A 26,160-nucleotide genomic window follows, 5' to 3' on the forward strand; every position below is an offset into this window, starting at 1 on the left:
GGGGAGCTGTGACAAAGCCGGCGGCGGCGGGCGGGCCGGGCGGCGGATGCAGGCCCCGGGATGCGCCGCGGTTGCCATGGCGACGCCCCACCGCCCCTTCGGTTGCCATGGCAGCGGGCGGGGGAAGGGTTTGCCGGTGGCGCCGCCGGAAGTGCCGGCGGGGGCGGGGTCCGGCCCGGAAGCGCGGCCGGCGCGGCGGGAGGGCCGCAGCGGCTCGGCGGGGCGGGAGAGCGGCGAGCGGACGCCGCCGGTGCCGGAGCGGCGAAGCCGGGGCTGCCCGGGCCGCCGAGGGGTCGCGGCGGCGGGGCCGGCGGGGCGCGGGCGGTCCTGCCCGGCCGGAGCGCGGAGCGGGAACACCCCGCCCCTTCCTCCCCGCGGGCCCTGCACGGGAAGATGGCGGCGGCGGGAGGCGGCGGCGGCGGTGGCGCGGGGGCGGCGGGCCGGCCCGGGCTGTGAGAGCCGCGGCGGGACGGGCGGCGAGCGGCGGAGGATGAGCCTGCTGTGCGCGCAGTATCTCCGGTGAGTGTGTCCGGAGCGCGGCGGGCGGGCGAGGCCGCGGCCGGGCGGCCCGGGAGCGGCGGGGAGCGGGCGGACTCGGAGCCCTCGGGCCTCGCAGCGGCGGTGAGGGGCGCCGGGCCGCGAGCGGGCCGTGCCCGGGCCGCTGTGCGGAACCCAGCCGCCGCGCTCCCGAGCCCCCCGGGCGGCCCGGCTTGGCTGCCGCATGGCCCAGGGCTCTACAGCAAGGTCACGCCGGTGCCTTGGAGCCGCGGGGAGGGTAGGGGAGGCCACCGGCTTCCCTGGCGGAATTCCCCATCGCTTCCCGAGGAGCTGGCACGGTAAGCCAGCGCTGCCGAGCGACCGCCAAGTTTGAGCCCGGCTGTGGAGCGGGAGCGGTGCTCGTAGCCCCGGGAGGTGCTCCGGGAGAACGGGAGTAGCAGGAGTCGTGTCTCAGCCCTCGCCATCAGCTGGAAGTCCTCAGTCACGGCTGACACAGCCGGTCGGTGCCGGGGACGGTCAGCTGAGGGTTTGGGAGAGGAGAGGCTGCCAGGGCTGTGCTCTGGAACAGAGCTGTTCCCGAGTCCCTCAAGTCGAGAGCACGAGATAGCTCACGTTGATACGAGCAGAACTGTGATAGGCTTTGGGGTGAACTTATACCCAAATGCTCGTTCTTTAGCGGTTCTGTAGTGGTTTTGGAGAGCAGCGTCGTGAGCTACAAATGGCTTTTCAGTAGCTGTAAAGTACTAACTGTCCAGGTTGATCGTGTTGTGTCACCCCTGATGCTTCCAGAACACCTCATGGAAAAGGAGTAGGTATGCCAAAAGGGCATGCACATTCCTTCTGAGGAGTTCGGGGCTTGAAAAGGATTTAGAAGGAGTGAATTCAATGAGGATTTTACATTTTGAAAGACTTTCTCTACAAAGTTCTGAAACACTTCAGCAGTCTCTCCTTGCTGGTTCTCCAAATTCCTCTCTTCCTCCTCATCTTGTCTTTGGCCTCTGCTTCCTTCTGTTATCCCAGATCCTACCTCAAGTTAATTTCTTCAAAAAAGAAGAAAAAAGTAATCTTTTTTATCTAATAGTGAGTTTATGACCTTTTGCTCTTCCAGGTGAGTATACCTATGCTGTCATGAAACGTCTTCATTCTTTCTTTCCTCTTTGATTATGACAAAGCTTTTAAATGCTTTATTATTAGCAATCTTCTATCAGTAAAAGACTTGCTTTTTATTGTAGGACGTGTCTTAATAATATTGTAACATCTGGCTCCCCGTTCCTTCTTGTGGCTGCACGTGTCCTTTGGGCTGTGGGAGGCTGTACCACGTTACACGTGTCCCTGCTCCTGTCACCTTCCTGCACCACCAGGCTCTTCCTTAGCGTTTTGCTGTGCCAAGCTGGAAATCCTTCCTGTAAGCTGTGGGCAGGAATCACCAGTTTCTCCTCTCTTTGTTCCTCCCACACTTCAGCTCATCCTGGGTTGTTCCTGCTTTTTCCCGACTGCTTTGTTTATATTGTGCCAAAGCAACAGGACTGACGCGTGTGTGCACATAACTAATGCGTTACAGTCAGTGTCTCTGTCACCAAGAGCCTTATTTCTTCCTAAAACAACAGCACAGTCCCCTTCTAAGCTTCTCAAGCATTCTGTAGTCCCTCATCTTCCTTCTGCCTCTGAAGACCGTTTGGGTTTGTTCTCTCTGTAGAAGGTGTGCTCGGGGAAGGGTTCCTTGAAAAGCTGTGAAATGTACATTTAAATGGTTTGATTTGCATAGGGCAGAAATGCAGCTGCAGAGTACTGCAGCCCAGGCTCATAAAGGGAACTGGGAATTAAGCCTCAGACTCTCAGAGCCAGTTCTGTTAGTACTCTGTCTTAAGGAGCAGGGCATGCTCCTTTTTACTGTGGCAGGGCAGGCTCAGTCCAACTGTAATGAACATCAAAGTGTAACAATGTGAGAGGGCAGCTTAACAAAATGTTGTGTCAAATGAAGACATGAGGCAAGTAGTCTCTGCTGTCTTCGTAGTCTTAACACTAAGGAGGGACTGAAAGGTTTCTGCAAGAAATCATTTTTCTGTGTGTTTGGATTTTAGGCAGAAATGAGACAGGTTTCTAAGGTGAACATGTAACGATTGAATACCTAGTGAAATAATGACTCTGCAGGAATCAAGCTGTTGCAAAGGTGAGCGGGGAAGAATGGACTTTTAGCTGGACTACCTTAACTCCTCCACTTCTGGGTTCTTGCTTTCTGTATGTGTGTGAATCAGCTATTTTAAAATGCTCTCCTTGAAGGACTGTGCCCCTTCAGTCAACCTGTGAGAACTGAGGAACACATGAGCCCCCTACAGAAGTCTTCCAGGAAGAGCAAATAAGGTCAGGCTTCATGTACTGAGTCTTTGAAAAGTTCCAGGAAAGTCAGTTTTTAAGTCATCTTCCTATGTTGCAATAGATTTTTGGGATTTTTGCCTCCCCAGTTTTATCCTTTTCAAAGTCACCTGTCAAGAGTATTGGAGTCTGTTCTCTCCCATCTAGTTTCCTACCACTGGAGTCATTGTTTGAGTCACTTCTCAAAGGCTTGCATTGCATCTGGTAAGGTGAGTAGACCTTTCAGAGGGTTCTTTTAGGAGACAAGAACCTAAACGATATTTTAGGAAACAGGGGCACTGTTCAAGTCTCCCTGTTCAGGTGAATCTGTTCATCACATCTGGTTAAAAATTTGTGTCCATGCTATTTGTGCTGCTTGGGGAATCTACAAGTACTCCCCAGAAATCAAATTAATCTCATGGGGCACTTGTCTTAAAGTAGACATTTCATGTATCCTGCTAGATATAAAAGAAATCACTTTTAAGCAAAATATCACTGATAGGATTTCTGACACAATAGCACAGAAACTTCTGAGCACATCCGTTTTATAAGCCAGTGTTGAGCTTTAGTCCATGTTTATTCACTTTAGAGAAATGATCTTTAATGCCAATTTTGCGTGTTAATGTTCAAAAAGGAGTTAACTAGGATTCAGAAGTTTAGCAGTTTGACATATGATTGTCTCAACTGCATTTCAGAAAGATGAGAGCTCAGTTACCAGTTAAATGTGGTGTTGCTCTGGTAAACTGTGGCTTTTAGCTCAAGCACAAATGTAGAATAAAAGGTGCTTGAATTACAGGGCTTGAACACTGCTTAGAAATTCCAGTGCTGATGAACCAGTAGGTGGTTTCCTGTAGCCTTATGATGAGGCTATAACCAAATTCATTAAAGGTTTGACTGCTTTAATAATTCAAATTGTGGGTCTCTTTTTTGAAGACTCATCAGTAGCTCCATTAACTTCTGCATCTGCTGTGTCTCTTCATGGTTACTCCTTTGCTGTCTGCCAGCCTGTGACACACCTCTTTGCAGTGTTCCTTCTCTTTTAAAGGAGGAGGCTAGAGCAGAGGTAATTGCAGTCTGTGTGTGAGCATGTTCTGGTACTGATTCCTGGTCAGGATGATGTAGAGGTGATGCTTGTCTGTGCTGGAAAGGTACCAACCAGAATACTGCTTGAGTGAGTCTCAGCAAGACTAAGTCAGTTATTTAATTATCTTGGGAGTATATGAAGGAAAAAGTTAGTAAATGTAACCTCTTAATAGAGAACCCTGTGTCTCTGCAATGGATTTCTTGGAGTTGGCAGGGTCACAAGGCTGGAGGAGAGGCCTCAGGAGGCTCCTGTCCAGCCTCCTGCTCACAGCAGGGACAGCTCTGGGTTCAGACCAAGTGCCTAGGGCTTGAGAACCTCCAGGGATAGAGACATTCCAGCCTTGTGGGGAAGCTTGAATATCCTTGTGGTGGAAAAGATTATCTGTACATTCAGTCTGAACCTCTCCATTAACTTATGCCCATTGTCGCTTGTGCTCCCACATGGAGAGCCTGGATCTATCTTCTCAATCCCCTCCCTGGAGGCATGTGGCAGCTGAGGGTACCCTGGAGCCTTCCCTGCCTCAGGCTGACCTAGCCTGGCTCCACAGCCTCTGCTCCAGTCCCAAATGCAAGTGCTTCAGCCCTGACTGCTCTGGAGGCCTTGCTCCAGTTGTTCCACAGCTTTCTTGATTTGTCTTGGTAGCTGAACATGACCAAATCAGCCTTGGAAAGAATTCCCTCCAGCTTTTTGTTCTCTGAAATGATTAATGCTACTTTCATACGGTGTTTACTCTTGAATTTTAAGCAGGGGAGACATAGTGGGGCCTGCTTTGGCCTTCCAGGAGACGCCTCATAGCATGGTGATGTTTTCTTTGGGGGAACATAAAGTCTCCCTTCTAGTTTTGTCTTTTTCTCTATACAAGATGTCTCCACCATTTGGTAACTAGAATTTTTGCCAATATTTAATATGAACAACACTTCTTATTCTTCTTTGAGAGTGAGAGTAATGATTTGAAAAGTTAAAAGATTGATGGCGCCTGCTATTTACTTAGGATCAACAAGCTTTTTGTGGTGACCTATGAAGTGAAAAGAATCACAATCAAAAAAGTGTCAAGCAATTACCCACTGAGCTTTCTGCTGAACGAAATGCATCTTGCTGAGAGCCCCAAGACACACACCATACTCCTCAGGTGTCTGGGCAGCAATTACTTGTTCCCTTTTTCCTATCGTGGGCATCCAAATTATTGAGCATCCTCCAGTCACCCAGGGACAATTTGTGCTAAACTCACTGTCACGCCTGTGATAATTTTTTGTTTTTCAAACCTCAATTCCTAAGGAAACAAGGCTTGTTCAAGTGTCCTGAAATTGGTTGCTGCCATTATAACTTTGTGAAAGTTAGCTGGTTAGGTGATCATGTCTGGATGATCCAAATGAGTGTGCCTGGTGAGAGAGAAGCAGGCAGGGCCCAGCTGGGGTAAAGCCACTTACAGAACTTCCCCTGAGCTGTGGTGTGCTCGTTTCTGTGCTGGGGTTGGAGCATGCTCCTCTGTAGGGATGTAGCAGCAGGGATGGGAGTGCCTGTGCAGGTGAGCAGGTGCTGGGCATATTTTTCTGCTGGAGGGACTGGCAGGAAGGTGGACATGAGCCAGAGAGAAGAGGGCTACAGTAACCAGGGAATGTGACTTGCTTAGCACTTGGCAAAAGCTTGGCCATACAGACCAAGGGTGGGTTTTAAACTTGAACAGCTCTTGATGGAAGTTTCTCACTCTCCCTTAGCACCCTCAACCCTGATGTGATGGCATAAGTTTATAAGTTTATGGCCAATTCTAAAGGAAGCTGAACTGGGGGACCACACTAGGTTAAAACTGCTTTAGTTTTGTTTTTTACCCATGGGGTTTGGTCCAAGTTGTTTTCCTGATCCCATTCATTGTGTTACTACAGATGTGCTGACAAAAAGGGTGAAGTTGTGTGCAACAGGATTGAAGCACTAATGGTTAGACTGGGGTGGGACTGCTGCTTGGAGTGATAGTGCTCATTATCAATAAAGTGCTCCCTGACCCATAACCCGGTGAATAGTGTCCTGTTTCTTAGAATATGGCTGTAGCTATGTGTAGAATATCATCCTTATAGAATGTACCTGGTCTCACTATCAACAAGCCATCCCCCTCTTTCCAGTCTGGACTGAGAGTCTCCCCTTGCTGCAGAACACAGTGTATGCTCTTGTGCACTCTCGTTGTGCTCTGCTGTGAGGTTACTTGCACCACAGTGTTCCAGTGACCTAGAAGTGCAGGTTAGTGTAAGTAAAGTTACAGCTGTATTCATTCATTTATTTATTTATTTTTGATGGCAGGGCTGATTCCTGTAGCAATTAGTTCTTGTTCTAACCTGCGTATTCCTATGTAGTTTGATCTTTATTGGAAAAGAGAAAGTTCTGTTGTGGCAGTAAAACCAGGTGATGCTTGTCTGAAGCGTTAATGAGGGAGGGCACCAAAGCATTTTGAGAAGGCTGCCCCCATCCCTGAGTATGGGCGTTGGAGGGGTTCCTTCCTCAGTTTCTTCATTTCAGTGCATGGTAAGAGGGTGAGTTTTCTTGGTGAATTAGCTGTTTTATTTAAGTATACAGTGTAAAGTATACTGTGATATTCTGGCTACTTGTAAAGTCTGCTTCTTCTATCCTAAGTCATAACAAGTAACCATAGCTTGGTCCAGTGAGATGATTTTAGCCTCTAAATAGGCTGATCTGGGCACTGAATTGTATCACAAACTTTTAAGTTAAGCAACCTAAATCTGTTTAAATCAATGTATCTGGAAACTGAAGCTTCCCTGATTTTTTTAGTTTGCTGCATTGGCTGTTGTGGGCATTTCCTATTGGAGAAAGAAAGGTTGGGTTGATGGGAGAAGTCAGTGACTTGATGGATAAATGCCTTGGCATGTTCCCTGCCTTGCTCAGCCAGCAAAAAATGAGAATAGAAGAGGAATAATTGCAGTTCAAGTGCATAGTGGCTGGGGAGGGAAAAGAGGATAATTTGCTGTAGGATCTGATTTTGTTGGATGAGGAGCTGCTGGGGATTGTAGAAGTTTAAGGGTTCTTCATCTTCACAACAGTGGCAGAGATTCACTCATAGCAGCAGGCTGGTAGAAGAGCAGTTAAAGAATGAAGCTGTAATTTGTAAGGAATATATGTGGGAGGACACTAGTTGTTGCTTTCATTACTTTGAACTTGAGGATTGTCCTCATCTTACTGGAAAAACTGCACAGCTGCTGTCAGGCAGGAGGGGAGTAAACCCACAGATTTTTTCTTTAAAATCATTAGCAGAGATGCATACTTTGATTCTGTACTTTTTCATGTATTATGAGGGAGGTCATGAATTTAAGTGGTGTTTGGGAAAACACAGGTTTTCCTGTGCTCAGGGAGGGATATGGTATCTTATTTCTCCATCTTAGTGCTGTGGATGGAATAGAGGAATAACAGATTGTTTGTTGTGAAGTGACGTGAGGACTCTGGGCCATCGGTTCTCATGATTCCAGGGTGGAGGGCTGGTGGCTTTCTTTGTGTGTACCTGCTGAGCATTTGAGTTGTTGCACTGGGCAGGGTATTGCTGGCAGCATTAGAGCTGTACTGGAGTCATCACCAGCTGCCACTTGTGCAGCCCTGCTCCGAGTCCCACCTTTGGGCCACATTTCTAGACTTGTCTGCCCACTGCTGCTCTTCCCATTTGAATTTAAGAGGAATTTTTCATTGTAAACTTGGGGACTTCCCAGATGACCAAATGAGGGGAAAATGGCTTAAACAGTGTTCTGAAGCTGGATATTTAAATTCCTCTGAGTTAAATCAGCAGGTATTTGTTCAGATCAATGCAATCCTGTGAGCTGAGCTGGGGTGGAATAAACTTTTTGGAGTGACATTAGGTGTGCCTTCTCTTCTTTCTGTATTCCAGTCAGACTTTTCTTGGATTATTCACACTGGTTTCTCCACTCAAGGGATTATCATAAGGAACCAGAAGGCTGAGGAGTCTCTGAATCTCTTGGGATTGTTACAGAGCTATGGGTGGCAGACTGAATTTCACTGATGGGACTCAAATCAGAGATACCCTTGAGGTACTTAGAAGTCCTGCTAGAATGAATATTATCTTCCATCTTCATGGAAAACAAAGATAATATCTCTGAAAGTACTTACTATGTCCTGAATACATCAGTCTATTTCTCTTTTTTTTTATTTCATTGTTTTTGGTGCTGAAAGTGTCCTCCAGTGCTCAGCCTCATTGAACAGTTTCCTGTTTTGTCTAATGGTGGTATGGGTGAAGGTTATTTTAATTTTATTTTTCCCCCTCCTCTCCTCTGAAGCATTGTCTGTTTTGAGTCTGCAGGCCCTGCTTGTTGTACAGTTGAATTATCTGAGAGCTACTCTCTAGCTGTTAGAAAATGACAAATTCATTTTGAGTGTGTAACCTTTAAGACTGATTCTGCCAAAATAGTGTGGGGAACATTTCTCCAACTACTTAAAGGAAACAGGTCTTTTGGGCATTAAGCATCTTTACTTCAGACTTTGGTGTTTGATGATGTCTTCATTTAATGAGAGTAGTTCCTGTTTGGTCAGGCTATGGCAGAGGGCAGTTTGTTTGGAGCCTGCCTGTTTTGGGCCCCCTGGACCCCCCATAGTCTGTGCTATGTTATTTACCACATCTTAACTTCCCTAGACGTGAAGAATAAATGAATTCTGTTGCGAAGACCATTTTCTCCCTTTTTTTAATGATAATCCTGTGAATTGTGCTACTGTCTGTTGCAGTGGAGTTCTCCTGGTGTTTGATTTGCCTTGTCCTGTGTTGGTCTCGCCATGATGTGGAGAAAGCATGTGGATATTGCTGTGTGTCAAACAGCTGTGACTGTGTGATAATCTTTTTTTAACCCGAACAACCTTTGACAGCTTTGATTCCTTCTGCAGACAGTACTGGTTTTGGCAGGGCCTTTAGGCATTCCTGCTCTTAATTCAAGGTACACTTGAGCTGTTATGAGGGATCTTTAGGGCAGATTTTCCAAACTAGCCTAATAATAACTGAAAATGAAAATGCTAATCCTCTGTACCTCTGGAGAAGGAAGAATGGGACAAAACTTCTGGCTGTTGAAGCTGTCTGTCTTGAAATAGTGTAAATACTTTTTAATGACATTGCCATAACCAAGCTTGTGAGGAAAGAGACTTAATCCAGCCAGATATTCCCTGGAAAAAGCCAATCTGTTGGTAAGAATTGTGTTTCAAAGGATTTAAGCTGCATTTATAAGTATTAAAGAAAGACCCAGACCCACCAAAAGTGTATAAAAACATGAAAACTGAAGCAGCTCTTAGAGCTCAAACATGTTGCTTCAGTTACTAGAAAAAATAAAGGAAATATTATTTCAGTTTGTTGGTTTTTTTTTTAAAGTGAGATTTCTGTATTGGTCAATGATTGTAAATTTAGTTATTAAAATATGCAGAGTAAACTTGCAGTAAAAATCAAGAAGGATTTAAATTTGTCTTAATACCATTCATAGATGTAATGTTGAACATGTAAGTGAAATCTTTAACTGGAAAAGAAGTGATCAAATCCTTAATATGCAGAGTAAACTTGCAGTAAAAATCAAGAAGGATTTAAATTTGTCTTAATACCATTCATAGATGTAATGTTGAACATGTAAGTGAAATCTTTAACTGGAAAAGAAGTGATCAAATCCTTAATATGCAGAGTAAACTTGCAGTAAAAATCAAGAAGGATTTAAATTTGTCTTTATACCATTGATAGGTGTAATGTTGAACATATATGTGAAATCTTTAACAGGAAAAGAAGTGATCAAATCCTTAATATGAATTGTTGACATGCATCTGAATTATTACAGCAGGCCTTAATTTATGAGCTTGTCACACAGATTATGCCAGGGCATGAATGTGTGGCAGGTATTCCACCCAGCTTGAACATAGCATGACTGTTTAATTTAGAGATTTATTTGTTTTGAGGTAAATGGTAGGAGATATGGGGCTTGGGGCAAAGACATCTTTAGGGGATTGTGTCTTGCTCTGAATTCAGCTGGAGTACCTGTTTTCTGGTTTTGATATCAAATACTAAAATAATCTCTAATGCGTGAAAGTACCCAGAAGAATATTTCCAGTGTGTTTCTAGTGAAGATGTCAAGTGCTTGCTGATGCTGCTTGTGCAACTAGAGAATGTTTTGGTCCCTTCCATCATAGGTGGCCAGTCAGAAGTCAGCACTAAAAAAAGTGCTGTGTCTGCCTGTAACATTACCTTACATGCTAAGAATTTGGGGATACTCGTTCAAGATCAGTTCAAATTCTGTACTCTTTAATGAAAGATGGTTACAGAAATGTATCTTCTGTCCTGCATAACTGATTGTGTTCATTCCTGAAATAATTCTTTGAGAACTGCTATGCTGGAGCATTAGGTGATGTAGGTCAAGAGTGTTTTGTTTTCAGGGAGGACATATCCAAAAGACATGAAGATCTTTGGGCCTTTAAGGACTCAGGTGCAGGAAATTTTTTGTGTATAATGGAAAATGCTCTTGAACATTTGGATTTCAGATTTTGGTATTAAAGCAGCATGATTCACCTCGTTTCCCTGCTTTATTGTCAAACGCTGAAGCACAGTGCCAAAATTATTCTATTTTCAAACTTGTTTTGGACAGGCTAGTGTACTACACAAAACAAATGACTATGAAATCCAGTCTATAGTTGATTGCAAAGTGGAATGCAGGGGCTGCATTGGCTTGTGCAGCCTGAGTAACACACAAATGTTGAGTTAAAAACTGGTAACTATGTAGTCACATGTTGAATCTTTTGTTGGTATTGTCTCTTCTTGCTTAATATGCCTCAGAGATTCAGGGAATGTCTTCTCTGAGTGAGGACAGTCACTACCCTTCCCCATGTTGCAGAAGTAGCAGTGGGTTGGGCAAGGCTGGTGATTTTTGCTGTGGGATTTGGTGCTGGGAAGGAGCTGGAGTGGGTGAACCCTAGGCACACAGCAATTCCTGAAGGCAAGACATAATGCCATGTGGGAATGGTTTGGCAGAGCGTCCGGGGTGCTGCTTTGGCTATGGAGGTGACTTGGTAGGACTTTAAACACAAGCAACTAAATGTTTGTCAGAAATAACATCAGGGTGATGGAATGGGCTGTATAACCTTTTGAGGGTCTTTCTAGGCTTACAATTTGATCTTCAGGTGGGATGTGTTAATCCATTGCTATGGAGCCTTTTCCTCAGCCTTTGCAGAAGATAAAGAGGTCTGGTCTGACTGCTGGAAGGGAGACTGCAGTCTGGAAAACTGCATTCATGTTATTCTTTTCTACAGTTTATGTTTAGTAAAGGTCTGCTAAACCCCCACATTTTCCCATATATGATTCATAAACCAGATACTGATTTGTAGTCAGCTGAACATCATGTGAACTTTTCTGACAGAACTAGAAAGGACTCTGTTTTAGGTCTGGAGATTTAAATTTGAAATAATTTTTCGTTTTTTAATAAAAATATTTAGGCCTCACAAGTAGATTTAACCTTGGGGTTACATATTTACCCAGATGCTTGCTCCTAACAATCCATTAGTTTTCAAAACAGGAAAGAAGGTTACTGGTTAACTGGGAGTACCTGGCAGCACTCAGTGGGGCAATGGTGGCAGCAGATCTGTTCAGAGGCAGTTTGGGCCTGCTGCAGCAGAGCTACACAGGTCAGGTGGACTTGGGCCAGGGAGCTGCATCTCTTCAACCTGGCTGGATTTCCTCCAGACCTCTTGGTGTTTGATGGGCCTCAAAAGCTTCAAGCTGCACCTTTCCTGGAGAGGACAGTTCTTGTAGTAGTGCATCCATCTGCTTCCCTCCTGTGCTAATAACATTTGCTAGTTCTGAGGTGGTTGGATTGGTCATAGGTTTCCCCTTCAGCTGAATACAGAACAGAGTAACTTCCCATATTCCAGGAGTACCATGTGTTTTGGTGGTGGACTGGGGTATTGTAGCCAACAGCCCTTCTGGGTGAGCCACTCCTGAACTGAGGAGAGCCAGCAGCACAGACTGTGGGTGAGTCCTGTGTTGCTAAGCCAGAAATTATTTGAATATTCTCTACTTGGAAAGTAAGTTTATCTCAGAACAGCATTGCCCATGTGTTTCTGATAGAGAATGGGGAGCAGCTAATGAGACTCCTGTAAATGATTGGCAGTGATGTACTGAGTACCCATTTAATTATCATAAATGAAGGATATAATTCTCCCTGACTGGTGTTCAGCCTTCTGCCGTTACTGTGCTTTCAGGGTATGGTTTGCATGTAATTTCAAGATGGAGAATTGGAAATAATTCCTAAGATGCAGCTTGCAATTAGGATCCTATCCAGATGTAATCAGGGTGTGTTTTTGTCAAGGCTTGTGTGTACCATGTGGTGCCCTTTCAAACCTCTTAATAATGAAAAGCTTTTTAAAACTTTTGGGTATGTTGTGTTTGTGCATAGATGTGTGTTTTGTGTGATGTTGATGTGATTGGGAGTTCATAAAACAAATCAGATTGGCAAAAACCAGTTTACAGTTACTGAATGATCACAATATTTAAATATCAATCATTTTTCTTTAGGGCTTATGTTTTGGAAGGCCTTGACTATCTGGGCATAGATCTTAGTATAAGGACTTGGAGGGCACGTGTTGAAAACGCTGAACTCCACTGTATCTGTCATAGCTAACCTGCCACAAGCACAGTATGAGGGATTACTTGAGCTTTATTTCTGCCACCTCTGATGGTACCATCTAAATGGATTTGCTCTTTATCCATCTGCTGCTTAGGAATGAAGACAGTATCTCAAATTCCCAGTAACTGACTCCTCTTAAATGATAATTTCCTCTGTGTTGGAGTCATTCCAGCCTTACTGAGCCTAAAGTCAGCATTTGCCTCTGTGCAAGGGGCAATTTGAGGCAGGGATTGAGAGCAAGGGGTTCTGTAGGGAACACCAAAAATGAGCAAGAGATCTGAGTTTTATATTCCAAGCTCTTAGTGGAGGTTGGAGGCAGCAGGAAACTTGTAGAGCTGAAAGTCAGAATTTGGATGCTGCAGTTGTTGCCCTCTTGATGCAAAGTGGAGTGGCCTTTCTAGAGGGAAATGTGTGTCACTGCTCTCCAGCTCTGTGGGCAGGTGAGAGGGCACATTTTGTCAGCATGGCACGTGTGGCACTGAACTGACTGTAATTTCCTTCCTTTCAACTGGATTCTCTATGCTTGTTCCGGGAGATCCCATGCAGTGTCCAGGGAGGGCTGATGTCTGCTGCCTGACCTGATCAGGCTTCTCCAGGGCTGACTTGAAGAGAAGAACTTCCTGAAACGGATTTGATGATACCCATCTGAAGCTGATCTCAGTGCTCAGATATCTGCACTTTCTGTAATTGTGGAAATGGTTTTCATTGCAAAAGCTGTTAAAAGAAGTAATGTTCACTTTTTCTAACATCTGTTGTCTGCAGTTTCTAGCCCCTTAACACAAGTGATTTTACCAAGTCAGGAACTGTGATATAGCAAATTACTGCTGGTGTTACTGTACATTTATCACCACTGAGACCTGATAGTGTACACTCTCATCAGGGTTTAAAAGAGAAAAAAAGGGTGTGAGAAACGACTCCTCACATCTTCAAACTTTAAAAGGTTTATTGAACCACAACAAGGGACTGAATAAGGAAAAAGGGACAGTGCTGGGTGCTTAGCTGCAGCCGGAGGCACACTGCCCACACTCATAGCTATCTTTATTTATGCTATTGACAAGCCACCCCTCCCTACACTCTTCCCACCCAGCTCTTCCTTCATCCCGCCTCTCAGGGTCTGCGCAGTCCTTCTTGCTTCGACTTTCCCAATGGTCAGAGATCAACTTTCAACATTACAAAACTTGTATTAAAAAAATCACCAGATCTTAACAGAACTTCTTTCAACCTTACAACATAGGTTTAACATTTGCTAGAGCAAACATCACACGATACATTTATTACAAGGCCGTAGTTTGGGGAGGGTTTGTGGTTGTTGTTCAGAAAATAATTCTGTTGTTTCTCCTTGCTCAGTCTCAAAACCTTGTAAGAATTACCATGGCAAGTTCATAGGGCCATAGTCCTAAGAACTGGTAACCCTCTGTGTACTTCCCCAAAGTTCCTTATTGTGGGTAGTGAGGGAGCAGGGCTTTGTTTTGGTGTCTAACTTCCTTTAAGGGAGAGGGCTGTCCATGACTGAGAGGATTGGAGGGCAATCTTGAAGGTTTTGTGCACTTGTACCTTTAAGATTGCCTTAGTTTTGAAAAATCTGTTTATCCAAGGAATGGTGTAAAGATTGGAGGAGATATACAGATGGATTATGTATTTGATCTTAAGTGTTTTGCCTTTCACTTGTTCTCAGGTCAGCTGCAAAGCTGACATATTGTCAGCCAGTGTAGTAAATGTGGTACTGTATGGATGTGCCCGGGTATTCCACAAAAGTATTCATTTTTTACTGTTTGCTATTAAAAGCTTTCTTTTGAAGGTATTCCTTAACATGAATATATATATCAATGTCTTGAATCACCACACATATTAAGTATCTATTTATTATTTCCTGAGCATGCCTTTTTATAGCCATAAATTCTTATTATTGTTACTAAACTAGAATTTTTCTATACTGAAAATAATGTCAGGGTTACCTATGGAGCTACACTATCAGGTCCTGGAAGGTGAACAGGGTAAAGGTGACTGGAGTTTTTGTGCTTTTCTTTGTTGGGTAGCATCCATTTAGAGGTTATTATTATCCCTGCTGTCTTTAATAAAATTCCACGTAACTAGTAGGTCAAGATAATGGGTTAAAGAACAGCATAGTCAGTATTTTTAAAAAATTACTATAGAAACACAGCTGAGCCTTCCTGAGCTAGTCCTAACATTATATTTATTGCCAGCTGTTCTTGCTTGTATTGGAAAATACAGGTTGTTAGGTATGTAGTTTTCAGGTAACTCTCCTGGCTTAAATTTTGGAGTTCTGTGGAACAGATGGAGGCGTGTTGCTGATCCTGAATGGCTGGACCCCATTTCTGAGGCATTTAGCTCACGTTCTGACTCCAGGTTGTGTAAGGAGGGGGAGAGTGGAGAGTCCAGTGGAGGCAGTGGAATGCTGGAAGCCTGAGCAGGGCAGGAGATTTGTATTTCCCTCTCTGTAAATTAAATCAGAGATTAAGAACACATTAACTTCCCTTAGGAGTGCTTTTACCTTTGGGGCATATCGTTTTAAAATCTTGGGACAAAGAAACTGACTTCCATGAAACTGGAGGAAGAAAATGAGTTTGAATGAAGCTGACTTCAAGGGTACTTCTACCCTTACGCATGGAGGACAGTTGTCAGCTCTGATCAAACTTGGAAAGAGTTGCTTTTGGTGGTTGTGTTTTGAGGATGATTATTATGACTTGCTTCTTATAGAGGAGAAGGAGGGGAGATGGGATTAAGGAAAACTCTGCTCTGTGTCCCCATTTCTCAACATCCTCCCTCAGCTACGGTGATAACAAAAGGAATAGAGCAGGATTCCCTGTGGAGGGGGTTTGTATTCAGGTGCTTTAATATGTGCTTGCAGAAGTGCAGTTTTGTTTTGTTTTGTTTTTAACTGGTGATGAAATACTTGTTTCTGTGGCTTTGATCTACAGCTATAATCTGATTAAACTGCAGGTCAAGGAAATTAGCTGTACCCTGGCTTCAGCTGCCTGTAAGAGGAATAATAAGATTTAAACTATTTAGCACATAAAATTGACAATAAGATGATTCTGTTAAAGGTGTTTTTCATTAGTGTGTGTTAGCAGTGGCCTTCCAAGGCACATGGAACATTTAATTCCATGACCCACAGGCTGAAGATCTCTTGCTAGCTCAGTAAGAGCTGACATCACTCAAACCTGCCAGCTCCCAAAGCAAGCAATTCCAGAACTTTGTGCAAACTACGGTCATTTAAATTAGGTGGCAACACTTGAAAGTTTGGAACAGTAAGAACTTGTTCTATAGAGGTAAAGCTGTTAAAGTTGTTTAACAATACGTGTCTGATGTATGAGTAGGTAGAGTCTTTACACAAATTAATAAGTAAAATTTAATTTTATATTTTTATATTAAATTTTATATTTAATTTTCCTGGCTTATACCCCTGCAAAATCCTGATTTCATCCGTTTGCCCTTTCAGGAAAAGGTATGTGAGGCTGTTAACAGGAGCTGTTGTCTGAAGGTGCTGTTGAATTAATGGGTGGAGGAAAAATAAAAGATGAAGTTTACCCACAGGTTTGCTACTACTGTACTTCAGGCATAACCATCTAGGTTTATGCACAATCCTAAGATTGCTGTAAAAATATTTCCTTTTGACAGGTCATAGTTAGAGATACAGTTACTGTCCACAAAACAGTTCGGGGAAGTCAGAGTTTTGTTTCAGAATGCAACCTTTAGCAAAGTGTACCAGCTGTAAAGGATTAGTAGCCAGAGAGTCTCTAAAAACTGTAAAGAAAGCTTTCAGTTTTAGCAAGTGTTAGTGGTAACTCTTAGGAATTGAAGGAAAAATACTTATTTTCCAAAAAACTGTCAACCATTTGTATCAGCAGGTTTTCCTCACATCTGAAGTACTAAACTCCAGATGTGAATGTTGTCTTGGATACAGTGCTTGGTGACTTCTGAACAACCAATCTCCCCTAAATATGCTGTGGAATATTCAGTGTCCATGCTGTTAGTGTTTCCTACTGCTTCCACCTGCCCTAAATCAGCATGAGTATGCTTAAATACAGACAAATAAAGGAAAAAAACCCCACAGAGTATTAAAACTATTATAATTTTTTGTTGAAGATAGCTGTTATTTTGAGGAAAATCTAAAATGACAGGTTGTTGCTTTGAAGTTCCTTCTGCTGTGACCCTTGCCAAATATTGAAATAATGAAATTAAAATATTAAATGTTTGACTTTTAGTATGCTAGTATAGAAAATTTACCTTTTCTATGCAAAATGAAACATTTCCCACATTTATTCTATATATTCTCTGTACTTTTCTATTCCCTTTCAGAAGAATTAAAGCTTTCTGGCAGTGCCCTTGATGAGCCTTGGGATCAGTCACCTCCTGCTAAGGCTCATTGGGCTGCAGGTACTTTTCATTGCGGTACAGCTTCTGCACACACCTTCAGGAAAGAGAACTGCAGGAGTGTGAATTTCTGCTCGGAGTGAAACTCCTGGCCACTTAAATGTTTTTTAGTTTTTATTAACGTGATTGGATTCTGATGGCTTTTATAAGGCCAGCTGCTTGGATTCATTGCCCATTTTAGTCACGTAAATCCTCAATTCCTTATCGGGGAGTGGTGTTACTGAGATTTGATGAGGGAACTGATACAGCTGCTGATGCTTAGGGCTGTCAGGGGAAAACCGGGTGGAGTTCCCCTTCAGGAAGGGTGAAAGCAGTGTGGTGTTCTTGTTGGCTTTGGGAGGTCTGGGGTTTTCCAGTTTTTTTGTTGAACTTGTCATGCCGCAGCAGATCACGCCTGGCAGATCCTCAGTGTGAAAATGAGAGAGGTGTGGTGTAAGTGAGGCTTGACTTCCAAAAAATAGAGGATGGTAGCTGGGTAACACAAAACTGCTGCTTTGAGAAGTTGGGTTTAATTTCGTTGGCTTATCTGTGCTTGATAATGCAGCTTGTTAGCAGACCCCTGCTTCTGTAGAATGGATACGGCCCTATTAGAGGGGCAGGGTGGCGTATGCAGAATGAAAATTTGTGATTGAGTGCTTTGAATTATAGCTGAACTGAAGGCAGTTATTGGAACAGAAATGAGTTCTTTTGGGGACAATGGTAAAATAGATCCATTTGTTCAGTGATATGCAAATAGAGTTGGAAGGCTGATGGCAACAAGAGGAAAACTGGAATAGAATAGTTAACCAGAGAGGCTGTATGATCTTTTCTTATGTGATTTTAACATCAAATTAAGCAAACTTGCTCTACTGTTAAAGAGAAGGTGTGACTGTGTGATCTTTCAATCTGTCAGTGTGATGGGGTAACCACTTCAAAATATATATGTAGGAGAGACATCCCAATATTTGTGGGATTTTCTTTCCGTAGTGCTTACCACCTTTAGGGAAACAATTTGTTTTCTTATTCTGATTTGGAAAACTTAATTGATCAAGAATGGTAAAAAACTTGGAAGAGGGACAATGAAATCTGTCTTTCTTGTCTTCTTTTGCTAAGTCCAGTGGTTCATTCCAGATTAAATGTTGCCTTCAAGTTCCAGCAAAACAGAACTTTATATACTCTCAGGTTCTTAAGAGAAGTTTCTTTTGTCTCCAGTGGGGATTTAAATTTTTATTTATCTTATACCTTTAGAACTTCGAGAGATGGTCCTAACTACTGTGTTTTAAAGTTTTGAAGCTTTTCAATTTTATGAATAGCTATAGCTGTTTTATAAAGCTATCAAAAATGTCTGATAGCTTTAGCTGTCAAACATTTTTACTGAATTGGATGGGAGGCTGTTGTATTTCAGTTTAAAGTTTGACTAAAGCACAGAGCTGAATCTACGTACTTGATTAGGAAATGATAAAGAGTAGCTATTATGATATATCAAGGCTGTATAAGGAAATACTTGAAATATAATTCTTTTAACTATGGTTTGGATCAAAAAAAAAAACAACTTAGGGAAGCTTGACTGAACAGCTGAGTCCAACTGGGCAAGGAGGTACCTGAGAATATTCTTGAAATGATACAATGTCTAAACAAGCCCTACCAAGTTTTCTAGCAGGCAGCCTTTTTTGCCCCAGAATGAGTAATTCTAATGTAAATTCAGTATGAGGTGATGCAATAAAATATATGGTCAGAAAAGCTTGTTAAAAATGCTGGCTGATAGAAGGAGCCATTGGCACTGTGGGAAACTCCTATCAGTTGGTACCAGTGAACTCCAGTCGGTGCCCACTAGGAGTCCCTGAGCACCAGCAAAGGCCCGTTGCAAAGTTTGTTTAATGAGCAGGCAGTGCATCTTCTCTCTATCCTCTCTCTCTCTTGCTGCTAATGTTTTGCCACTGATGCAGAACAAGTTTTGTATCCAGGCTGCCCCCATCTTATCCTGGCTTAGAATGCAGCTGTTTGAAACCAGTTGTTTCTAGGTGTAAATGAGAAGCAGCATACTAATGTTAGGTCGACTCTCCTAATTTCTTTGGCATCTAGGAAGTATTGAAATAATTTCTATAGATTTTATTAAAAATTACAGTGACAATTGCTTCAGTATTGCTTGTTGCAATTTTATAAATTATTTAAGGCAGTCCGTGTTATGGCCGGGGAATCGATTGGTGCTAAAGCCTCTTGTTCTGTGAGCCCATGAGTCTTCTCTTCCAAAAGAAAGTGTTTTTAAATAAGTCTTTTTTGGTAGAAGCTCGAGTCTAGCCATATGATTAGGTCTGTGCCTTTACAGAGAGTCTGTCAGCAGTTGCACTGATGTAGAGGCTGAGGGTCTCTCCACCAGAATTCTCTAGGTAGCAGTGAGGGCAAACTTCCATGGGAAAAAAAAGGTGATTTTACATTTACCCTTTTAAAGATTATACTTAGTGGAAGGTAATTCTGCACAAGTGATTTCCAGAGGAGCAGTTCTTGGCTTTTAAAGGGCAGAGCCTTTGTGCCTGGAAGAGAATTCTGGGCTCATGTCTGTGGGCGCAGTCCTGCGTGTCCTGCTGTGGCTGAGCCTCTCAGCGTTCGTGGCTTTGGCAGCACAGATTGTGTTCTCAGCTCAGAGGAGACCTTCACAGCACTGGAAGATGTTTGAAGCGTGAGCCAGACTGTAGGAACTTGGCTGGCTGTTCAGAAAAGCAAAATTCCAGCACCTGAGCAAGTCAGCTTTTCCTTGGGAGCAGTGGCATTGCTGGCTGCCAAGTCCCAGCACCACAGCTCTGGCTCAGCTTGTGCCTGACTGGACTTGCAGGTCAGCAGCGCAGGGGCTGCCGAGGCACAGCCTGCACAGGCTGTCCCTCCTTGTCTCTTCTTGGCTCCCTGGGGGCAGGATCTGCTCATTCCCATCCTGCTGGCTGCAGCCACAGAGAGCCATCACTTAGGGGCCTTCACTTAGATGCCTTTTGTTTCCTCTGTGTGGATGAGGAAGAAATGTTTCTTGGGCTTTCAGCTTTCTCCCGATACAGTAGCTAAAATTTGCATTGCTTGTCTCTGTTATCTCTTCTTTCAGGCAACTGAAAGAAGTTGTCTTAAAGGCATTCAGTTTGGATCACGTGAGGAATGTGCAGGTTCACTTCTGGTATCAGTTAAGATGTTCTTGACTTGTTCCTGACAATTAAAGCTCTTGGGGCATCCCATTGCTTTTTAGGTGGAGGTGGCTATGGTGAGCTGTTAGAGATAATGCTTGCATTTAATAAACAGAAATTTTGCAAAGGGACTTAACCAATTTACATGTTCTAATGTATATCCTATTGTGATACCTGTTTAATTCTCACATGGATCTCAAAACCTTCCCTATAATTTATGGCCAGTAGGTAGATCCCAGAACAAACTGAAAAACTGTTTACAGTCACCACAACTTCACATTGGCAAGAGAAAGTATATGCTGATTTCTGCAGCCCCTTTAGGGATTAGGTGGTGCTTTCTCCTGGCCCTCCATTCTTTTCCAAGCTGGCATCTGACATTCATGTTAGGCACAGTGTGTCTTCCATTTGTGTTTGTTTTTTTCTGAGGCAGGTGAAGGGGGCATTTCATATGCTGGGAGCATTCCATGTCTGATGTGAAGAGCTTGCACTCCCCAAATCTACATCACCACCTGAGTGCATCAGGAGCAGAGGGACATGTCTCATCCAAACCCAGCCAAACCAGGCAGCCTCATGTCCCCCCTGCCAGCCCTGGGTTAATTGTGTCCATCAGATGGACCAGCAGGGCTGCTCCTTGAAGCTTTATGTACTGCTGACACAGTGTCACACAGTGACACAATGACACTGTAGCACCTCCACTGCCTGCTTCAGCCAGACAGTGACCATTCAGAAATATTTATTCATTGAGGACTGCCCCAGTGTTCCTCTTTTTGGGAAGCTATTTGCCAGCCTCCACCAGCAGCGGGGATTTGCAGAGGATGCTCAGTGCAGGAGTTGTAGGTAGTCACCTGTAGTTGCCATTCTTTCTCTGTGTACTGTGTGTTTTTTTTTTCCCTTGGAAGCCTGCTCAAAGCATTACTTTAGGGATGCAGTTCAAGGAAGAGAGGCAGTTGGGGAAGCCATAGTCTTATCCCTTCTCCCTTCAAAAACTTGTGCAGCCTGGGGGGCAGGAGGGCTGCACTGAGGTGCTGACAGACACTGGTGGGAGTTTGTGTTGCTCTGACTCTGTTGGCTCCTGCATTTCACGTGTGACAACTTAGAGTTGATATCAGGTTCCCAGGCAATTATCACTAATGTTGACAGGACACTGCTGCCAAATAAAGCTGAAAACCCAAACCATAATGTAAGCATTATTAGTTTTTATTTGTTCAGAAAGAGGCGTAAGCAGGGGAAGGTGAACAGTTGACTACTGTTATGGTATGAACTAAAAGCAGTCACACTGTTGAACCAACAGTAGCTCAAATCCTGCATGGGGTGAACTAGAGCAGAGTGAGCTCTAAGCAGATTCACCATTGCATGAATGTGCTTTGGCATTATTCAGTTATTTTGATCTTTCTGTTTCTAATTTATTGTCATATTGCTTTCTTACAGGCAGGCAGAAGTCCTGAAGGCTGACATGACAGGTAATTGCCTTTATTATACACTTTATATAGCTTATTAATAATATTTGATTCCTAGTTTTGTTTTCCTTTTGCGTTCCTTTTGCTTATCATTGCTAAGAATTTTCTGGAAAATGTGAGACCTTATGTTAAAGGCTCATCTTCTGTATATAAATAAATAAATAAATAGTATTTTAACAACTGTGCTCCTTTTGCCTGTACCTAATACATATTTTTGAAGTTGACTTTGGATGTTCTAAACATTTGGAGATGAAGGTAGTGTCTCTACTTCTCTCTGAGACTCCTGTCCAGACTAGCACAGGAACTGCTATACTTGGGATTGGCCAGGATTTGGGTGATTTTAAGGAACCTGGGTGAGGAAATGCTGATCTGAGCACTACCACGTGTTGTGAAAGTGCAGCCCTAGATGCAGTGAAATGCTGTGAGCTGTGATTGAAGCTATAGATATTAATGGGAAATGGAAATGGTTTATATTAATGAATCAGCCCTGCAGTAAAAGTAGCTTCCCTCATGAATCTTTGCTCAGCTGTGCTTGCCACCTGGGTGCAGTGAAAGTAGCAGGCTGGTGTAGTCCCCACAGGACTATTAAAACCACCTGGATCCACCTAACCCAACAGGAGTGGCTCCACCATCAGCATCAGGATGGTTTCCCTGGGGTGAGGCCCATCCCTTGTGCTCCTGCAGCCCCAGCCCAGGTGGTTGTAGAAGCCATGGGAAGTTGGACTCTGTAACTCAACAGCAGGGAGCAGTGTGTGCACTCACCCTCTGGGATGGAGAGTGGATAGCTACTGAAGAGTTAGAAAATGGCAAGCACACAGCAGTACTCGCCCACAGTGTTCTTTAAACACCAACAGTGTGTGTCCATGCACTGTCCTATTCAGCATCCCTCCGTGGATTTATTGTCTGCTAATTATTTTTTGGCTACACTGGAAATTTTTCTAAATTCATCCAATGGCAAGAAATTCTGCTGTTTAATAACTTATGGAGAATCACATCATCCTACCTGTTTCATTTTTTAACTTGCTGGTTGCTAACTAGTTCTGGAGTTGTAGGAGACTCATCAGTTAAGCAGTGAGCCCTCAACCCCTCTGTAGCTCTTGTATTTCACTATTCTGAGGAAACTGATAAAAGCAGGTGTTTGGTGGTGTGTATCTTACACTGAGCTCTATTCTTTCATTTGGTAAATGAGTGAAAAATCAGATTAATTCCATAAATTTGTGTGACTTTGGGTATTTTTTCTTTCTTGTTGTTCAGATTCAAAGCTGGGTCCAGCAGAAGTCTGGACATCCAGACAGGCTCTACAGGACTTATATCAAAAAATGCTAGTGACTGATTTGGAATACGCTTTAGATAAAAAAGTGGAGCAGGACCTGTAAGTACCTCATTGAATTTGTGTGTATGTATGTGATCTGAGCTGGGGACCAGGAAACCCTCAGACTTCCAGAAAAGCATTTGTATCCTATGGAATGCTTGTCTTATTTCCTTTAAAATGAGAGCTGTGCTGTGGGTGAAACATGAGAATGCACTGCAGAGCTGATAAAGAACATTCAGTAGGTTAGTGTTTTACCTCTGGCAATTCAGAGGCGGCCATGTCATGCAGGACTGGGTTTTGGAGAGCCAGATGGAGGTGGAGAAGCTAAGGAGCACCAGTCTGCTCTGCTCTCAGGGAGGGGCTGAAGTCTGCATTTTCCTGAAAGGAGGAAATTTGCCTGATGTAATCACCTGGAGCTTTGAGCTAGGTCTAACAGGAGCTGCTGAAGAGAAGTGTTTTAAGCCCTGTGAGGTAGAGCTGGGCAGAGGGAGGAATAATCAGGGTTGTTCATGGGGTTAATTAATGGGTTGCTCATGGCACGTTACAATCAGGGTAAGATCCAGCTGGGTTTTCTCCATGCCCTGAATCCATTCCCTGTTATTTAAGGTGAGGACATGGGCTGTAATAAGTTTAGTTAACAGAAGAATGTGGTTCTCTCAGCATTGAGGAAAACCAGATGAGTAGGCTGGCTGAGTTCTCCTCTCCATGCTTCCAGTTACTGAATGATTTTTAACCCTCATTTCTGTACCCCACACCTTGTTTTGGGGAGGGACTTTTATGCTGCCTGAAATAGAACAATTGCAAGCAAATATTGATGATGTTAGCATTAGCCATATACACATATATGTTAAGTATATATATATCTATATATATAAAATCAGGATCTGTTTCCCTAGATATGAGAGGTGAGGAAAGGTGGTTATTTCCACATGTAACATTTGTTCTCATCTGAATGTTGCCTGAATTTGAATATTCTTCATGTCTGATGCTATGTAATTAAACAGTTCTTTCCTGTTATTTATGCCATCTGCATAAGACACTTCCAAAGTAAAAAGATAAATGCTTCTTTTATTTTCAGTTGGAATCATGCCTTTAAAAATCAGATCACAACACTCCAGGGTCAGGCGAAAAACAGAGCAAATCCGAATCGGAGCGAAGTTCAGGCAAACCTTTCTCTGTTTTTAGAGGCAGCTAGTGGCTTCTACACACAGGTGAGTTGCACAAAGTAGAGGATGGGTGGAAGATCAGTTTTAGCTGGGTAAAATCTGTTCATTGCCCTTAGCTTAGGAAGCTGCTGCTGTATTGGATTGAGCAGTGTACCTTGCTAACCGTGGTGCTCTCAGCAGATGTCTGTAGAGCTGCTGATGGACTTTCTCTGATCAGTCTTGAGCTGAAGCTTTTGCCCATCTGGTAGTTGTTTTGGTGCAGTTTAGGTTCCTTTCTAATGAAATCTGCTTTAACACCTAAACCCCACTGTTTTGGGTAAGGTCAAAGGTCCATTTCTTACTGTGCTCTGCTGTGCCCACTCAGAGCAATCATGAAGCAGCAGGAAAGGGTAGTGTGATGCTTCTTTGCACTGTCTCCTGCTTGCTGTGCATCTGTTGCCTTCTTGAACTACCACCTAGTGTAGTAGTGAATCCTCTAACTATTAGAAGGTCTAGCCTTCATTAGCTCTCCAGTCCCTCTTAAAGCCATTTACTCTGTCTCTGCAGTGACCTGTGGTGAGGATTGTAATGTCTTACAGAAATGATGACACAAAAAACCTCAAGCCCAGCAGATGAGTTAGTTGATGTGCTCTTAGTACTTTTTTCCTGCTGTTTCTCTAAAAATTCCCATTTGGCTTCTCATTCCTCTGTATGTGTTTGTGGGCCATTGCCTTCATTGCTTTTCATTTGCTGTATAGTGAAGGATAATCAATTTGATAATAATAATAATAGCAGCAAGGATAATCTGTTTGTTCTTGGATTAAGTTACTCAGGAACAGAAATATGTGCAGAAAATGCAGATGCACAGGATGTGTGTGATGGCCTAATGTTTTGTTGTTTGCCTCTTCCTTGTGACTCCCAACACCAGTAATGAGCATTGAGGTGTAAGTCTTTATTTTTGACAACAATGAGAACAATTAGTTCCCTTCTAGGAACTTTTCTTCCCCTAAAGCAAAACTGTATTGAGTGCTCTTGGGCCAAGAATCTTTTGCAAGGTTTTCAGTTAATTGCCAAAGGAGTGGGATTCCTATTCATATTCTTATTTCTTACTGGCATGTTTTTGCCTGCACTCTGTCCTATGTTAGATTTCATTAGATTTAAGTTATGAAGAATAAGAGTCAGTGTACGATAATGGCCTTAGTAAAGATAACTTGCCTTTCTTCCCTTTTTTCTCCTCGTTTGGTGTCTGCTTCAACAACATTGTGGTTGCTGAATCTTCTCTCAGTGTTCAGAGTAAACTTTTCCCTGGCTACTTTACACTGTCTTCAGCTTGCAGCACTCACAGTAGGTCGTTTGAACTGTATCATGGCCTAGTTGGATTCCAGACATCTGCAATGACGACCCCAGGGTACCCTTGTGGCTACCCTTTTTTCCCCTACCTCTACACTGTTTGTCTTGCAAAAGCCTTGTTCTTTCCTGCAGTGGATCAGGGAATTTTACTCTTTCTGAGTTTGACACTACAGACTGGGTCATCTTTCTCTGTTTGCTGTGATGTTAATTACATTTTCAGCCTAAAGCCTTGGCTCAGCCAGGGTACCTGTTCTCCACTTGTGAGGCCTCCGCAAGTGACATCTTTGAACAAGAGCATGAATTTTCTTAATCTGGTGTCTTTGAAGATGTCAAGATGCTCTCTTTTATCCAGCTTTCATCTGTGAGATCTCTCTTGTTTGGGTATTTTTTGTTTTCTGTATGAAGACAGACCCAAGGGGGTGTGAGGTGTAACACAAACCTCTTTCTGCAGCAAGCAAAAGCATCGTGTCACATCTTGCTTGACGGAGAGTGTCTCTGTCAGCCATGGGCTTTCTCTGTGCCTTTATCTGGAAGTGCAACCCTCCTGCAGGTCTGTTCTATTTGGAGACTGAGCACATGCCCAGCTGGGAGAAAGTCTGTCACTTCTTACCTGCATTTTTTACCCTAGAACTCAGTCCGACAAACACTCTTCACTCTCTGATTGCCATTACTTTGCAGAGTAGTTGCTGGAGTCCGTTAGGAAAAACCTCAAAAGCACTAATTAGAATGGCAGAGTTGAGGCTTTCTTTCAATCAGCTTTTGAAATGTTTCATCAAGTAGCT

General features: G+C 43.3%; 1 protein-coding gene across 4 annotated transcripts in view; it reads left to right on the forward strand.

Moving 5' to 3' along the window:
* The first annotated feature begins 224 nt into the window (after positions 1-224).
* The window catches only part of SMG7 (SMG7 nonsense mediated mRNA decay factor), a 51,843-nt gene continuing 25,907 nt past the window's right edge, over positions 225-26,160 (forward strand). For all 4 annotated transcript variants that reach the window (XM_038144066.1, XM_038144069.1, XM_038144068.1 and 1 more), the window contains exons 1-4: positions 225-519; positions 21,543-21,574; positions 22,826-22,943; positions 23,962-24,094. In XM_038144066.1, the coding sequence (XP_037999994.1) occupies positions 491-519; positions 21,543-21,574; positions 22,826-22,943; positions 23,962-24,094 (312 nt within the window). In that variant the 5' untranslated portion in view covers positions 225-490. The remainder of the gene's footprint in view (positions 520-21,542; positions 21,575-22,825; positions 22,944-23,961; positions 24,095-26,160) is intronic.

This window comes from Motacilla alba, chromosome 8 (genome assembly GCF_015832195.1).
Source record: "Motacilla alba alba isolate MOTALB_02 chromosome 8, Motacilla_alba_V1.0_pri, whole genome shotgun sequence".
Classification (NCBI taxonomy): Eukaryota; Metazoa; Chordata; class Aves; order Passeriformes; family Motacillidae; genus Motacilla; species Motacilla alba.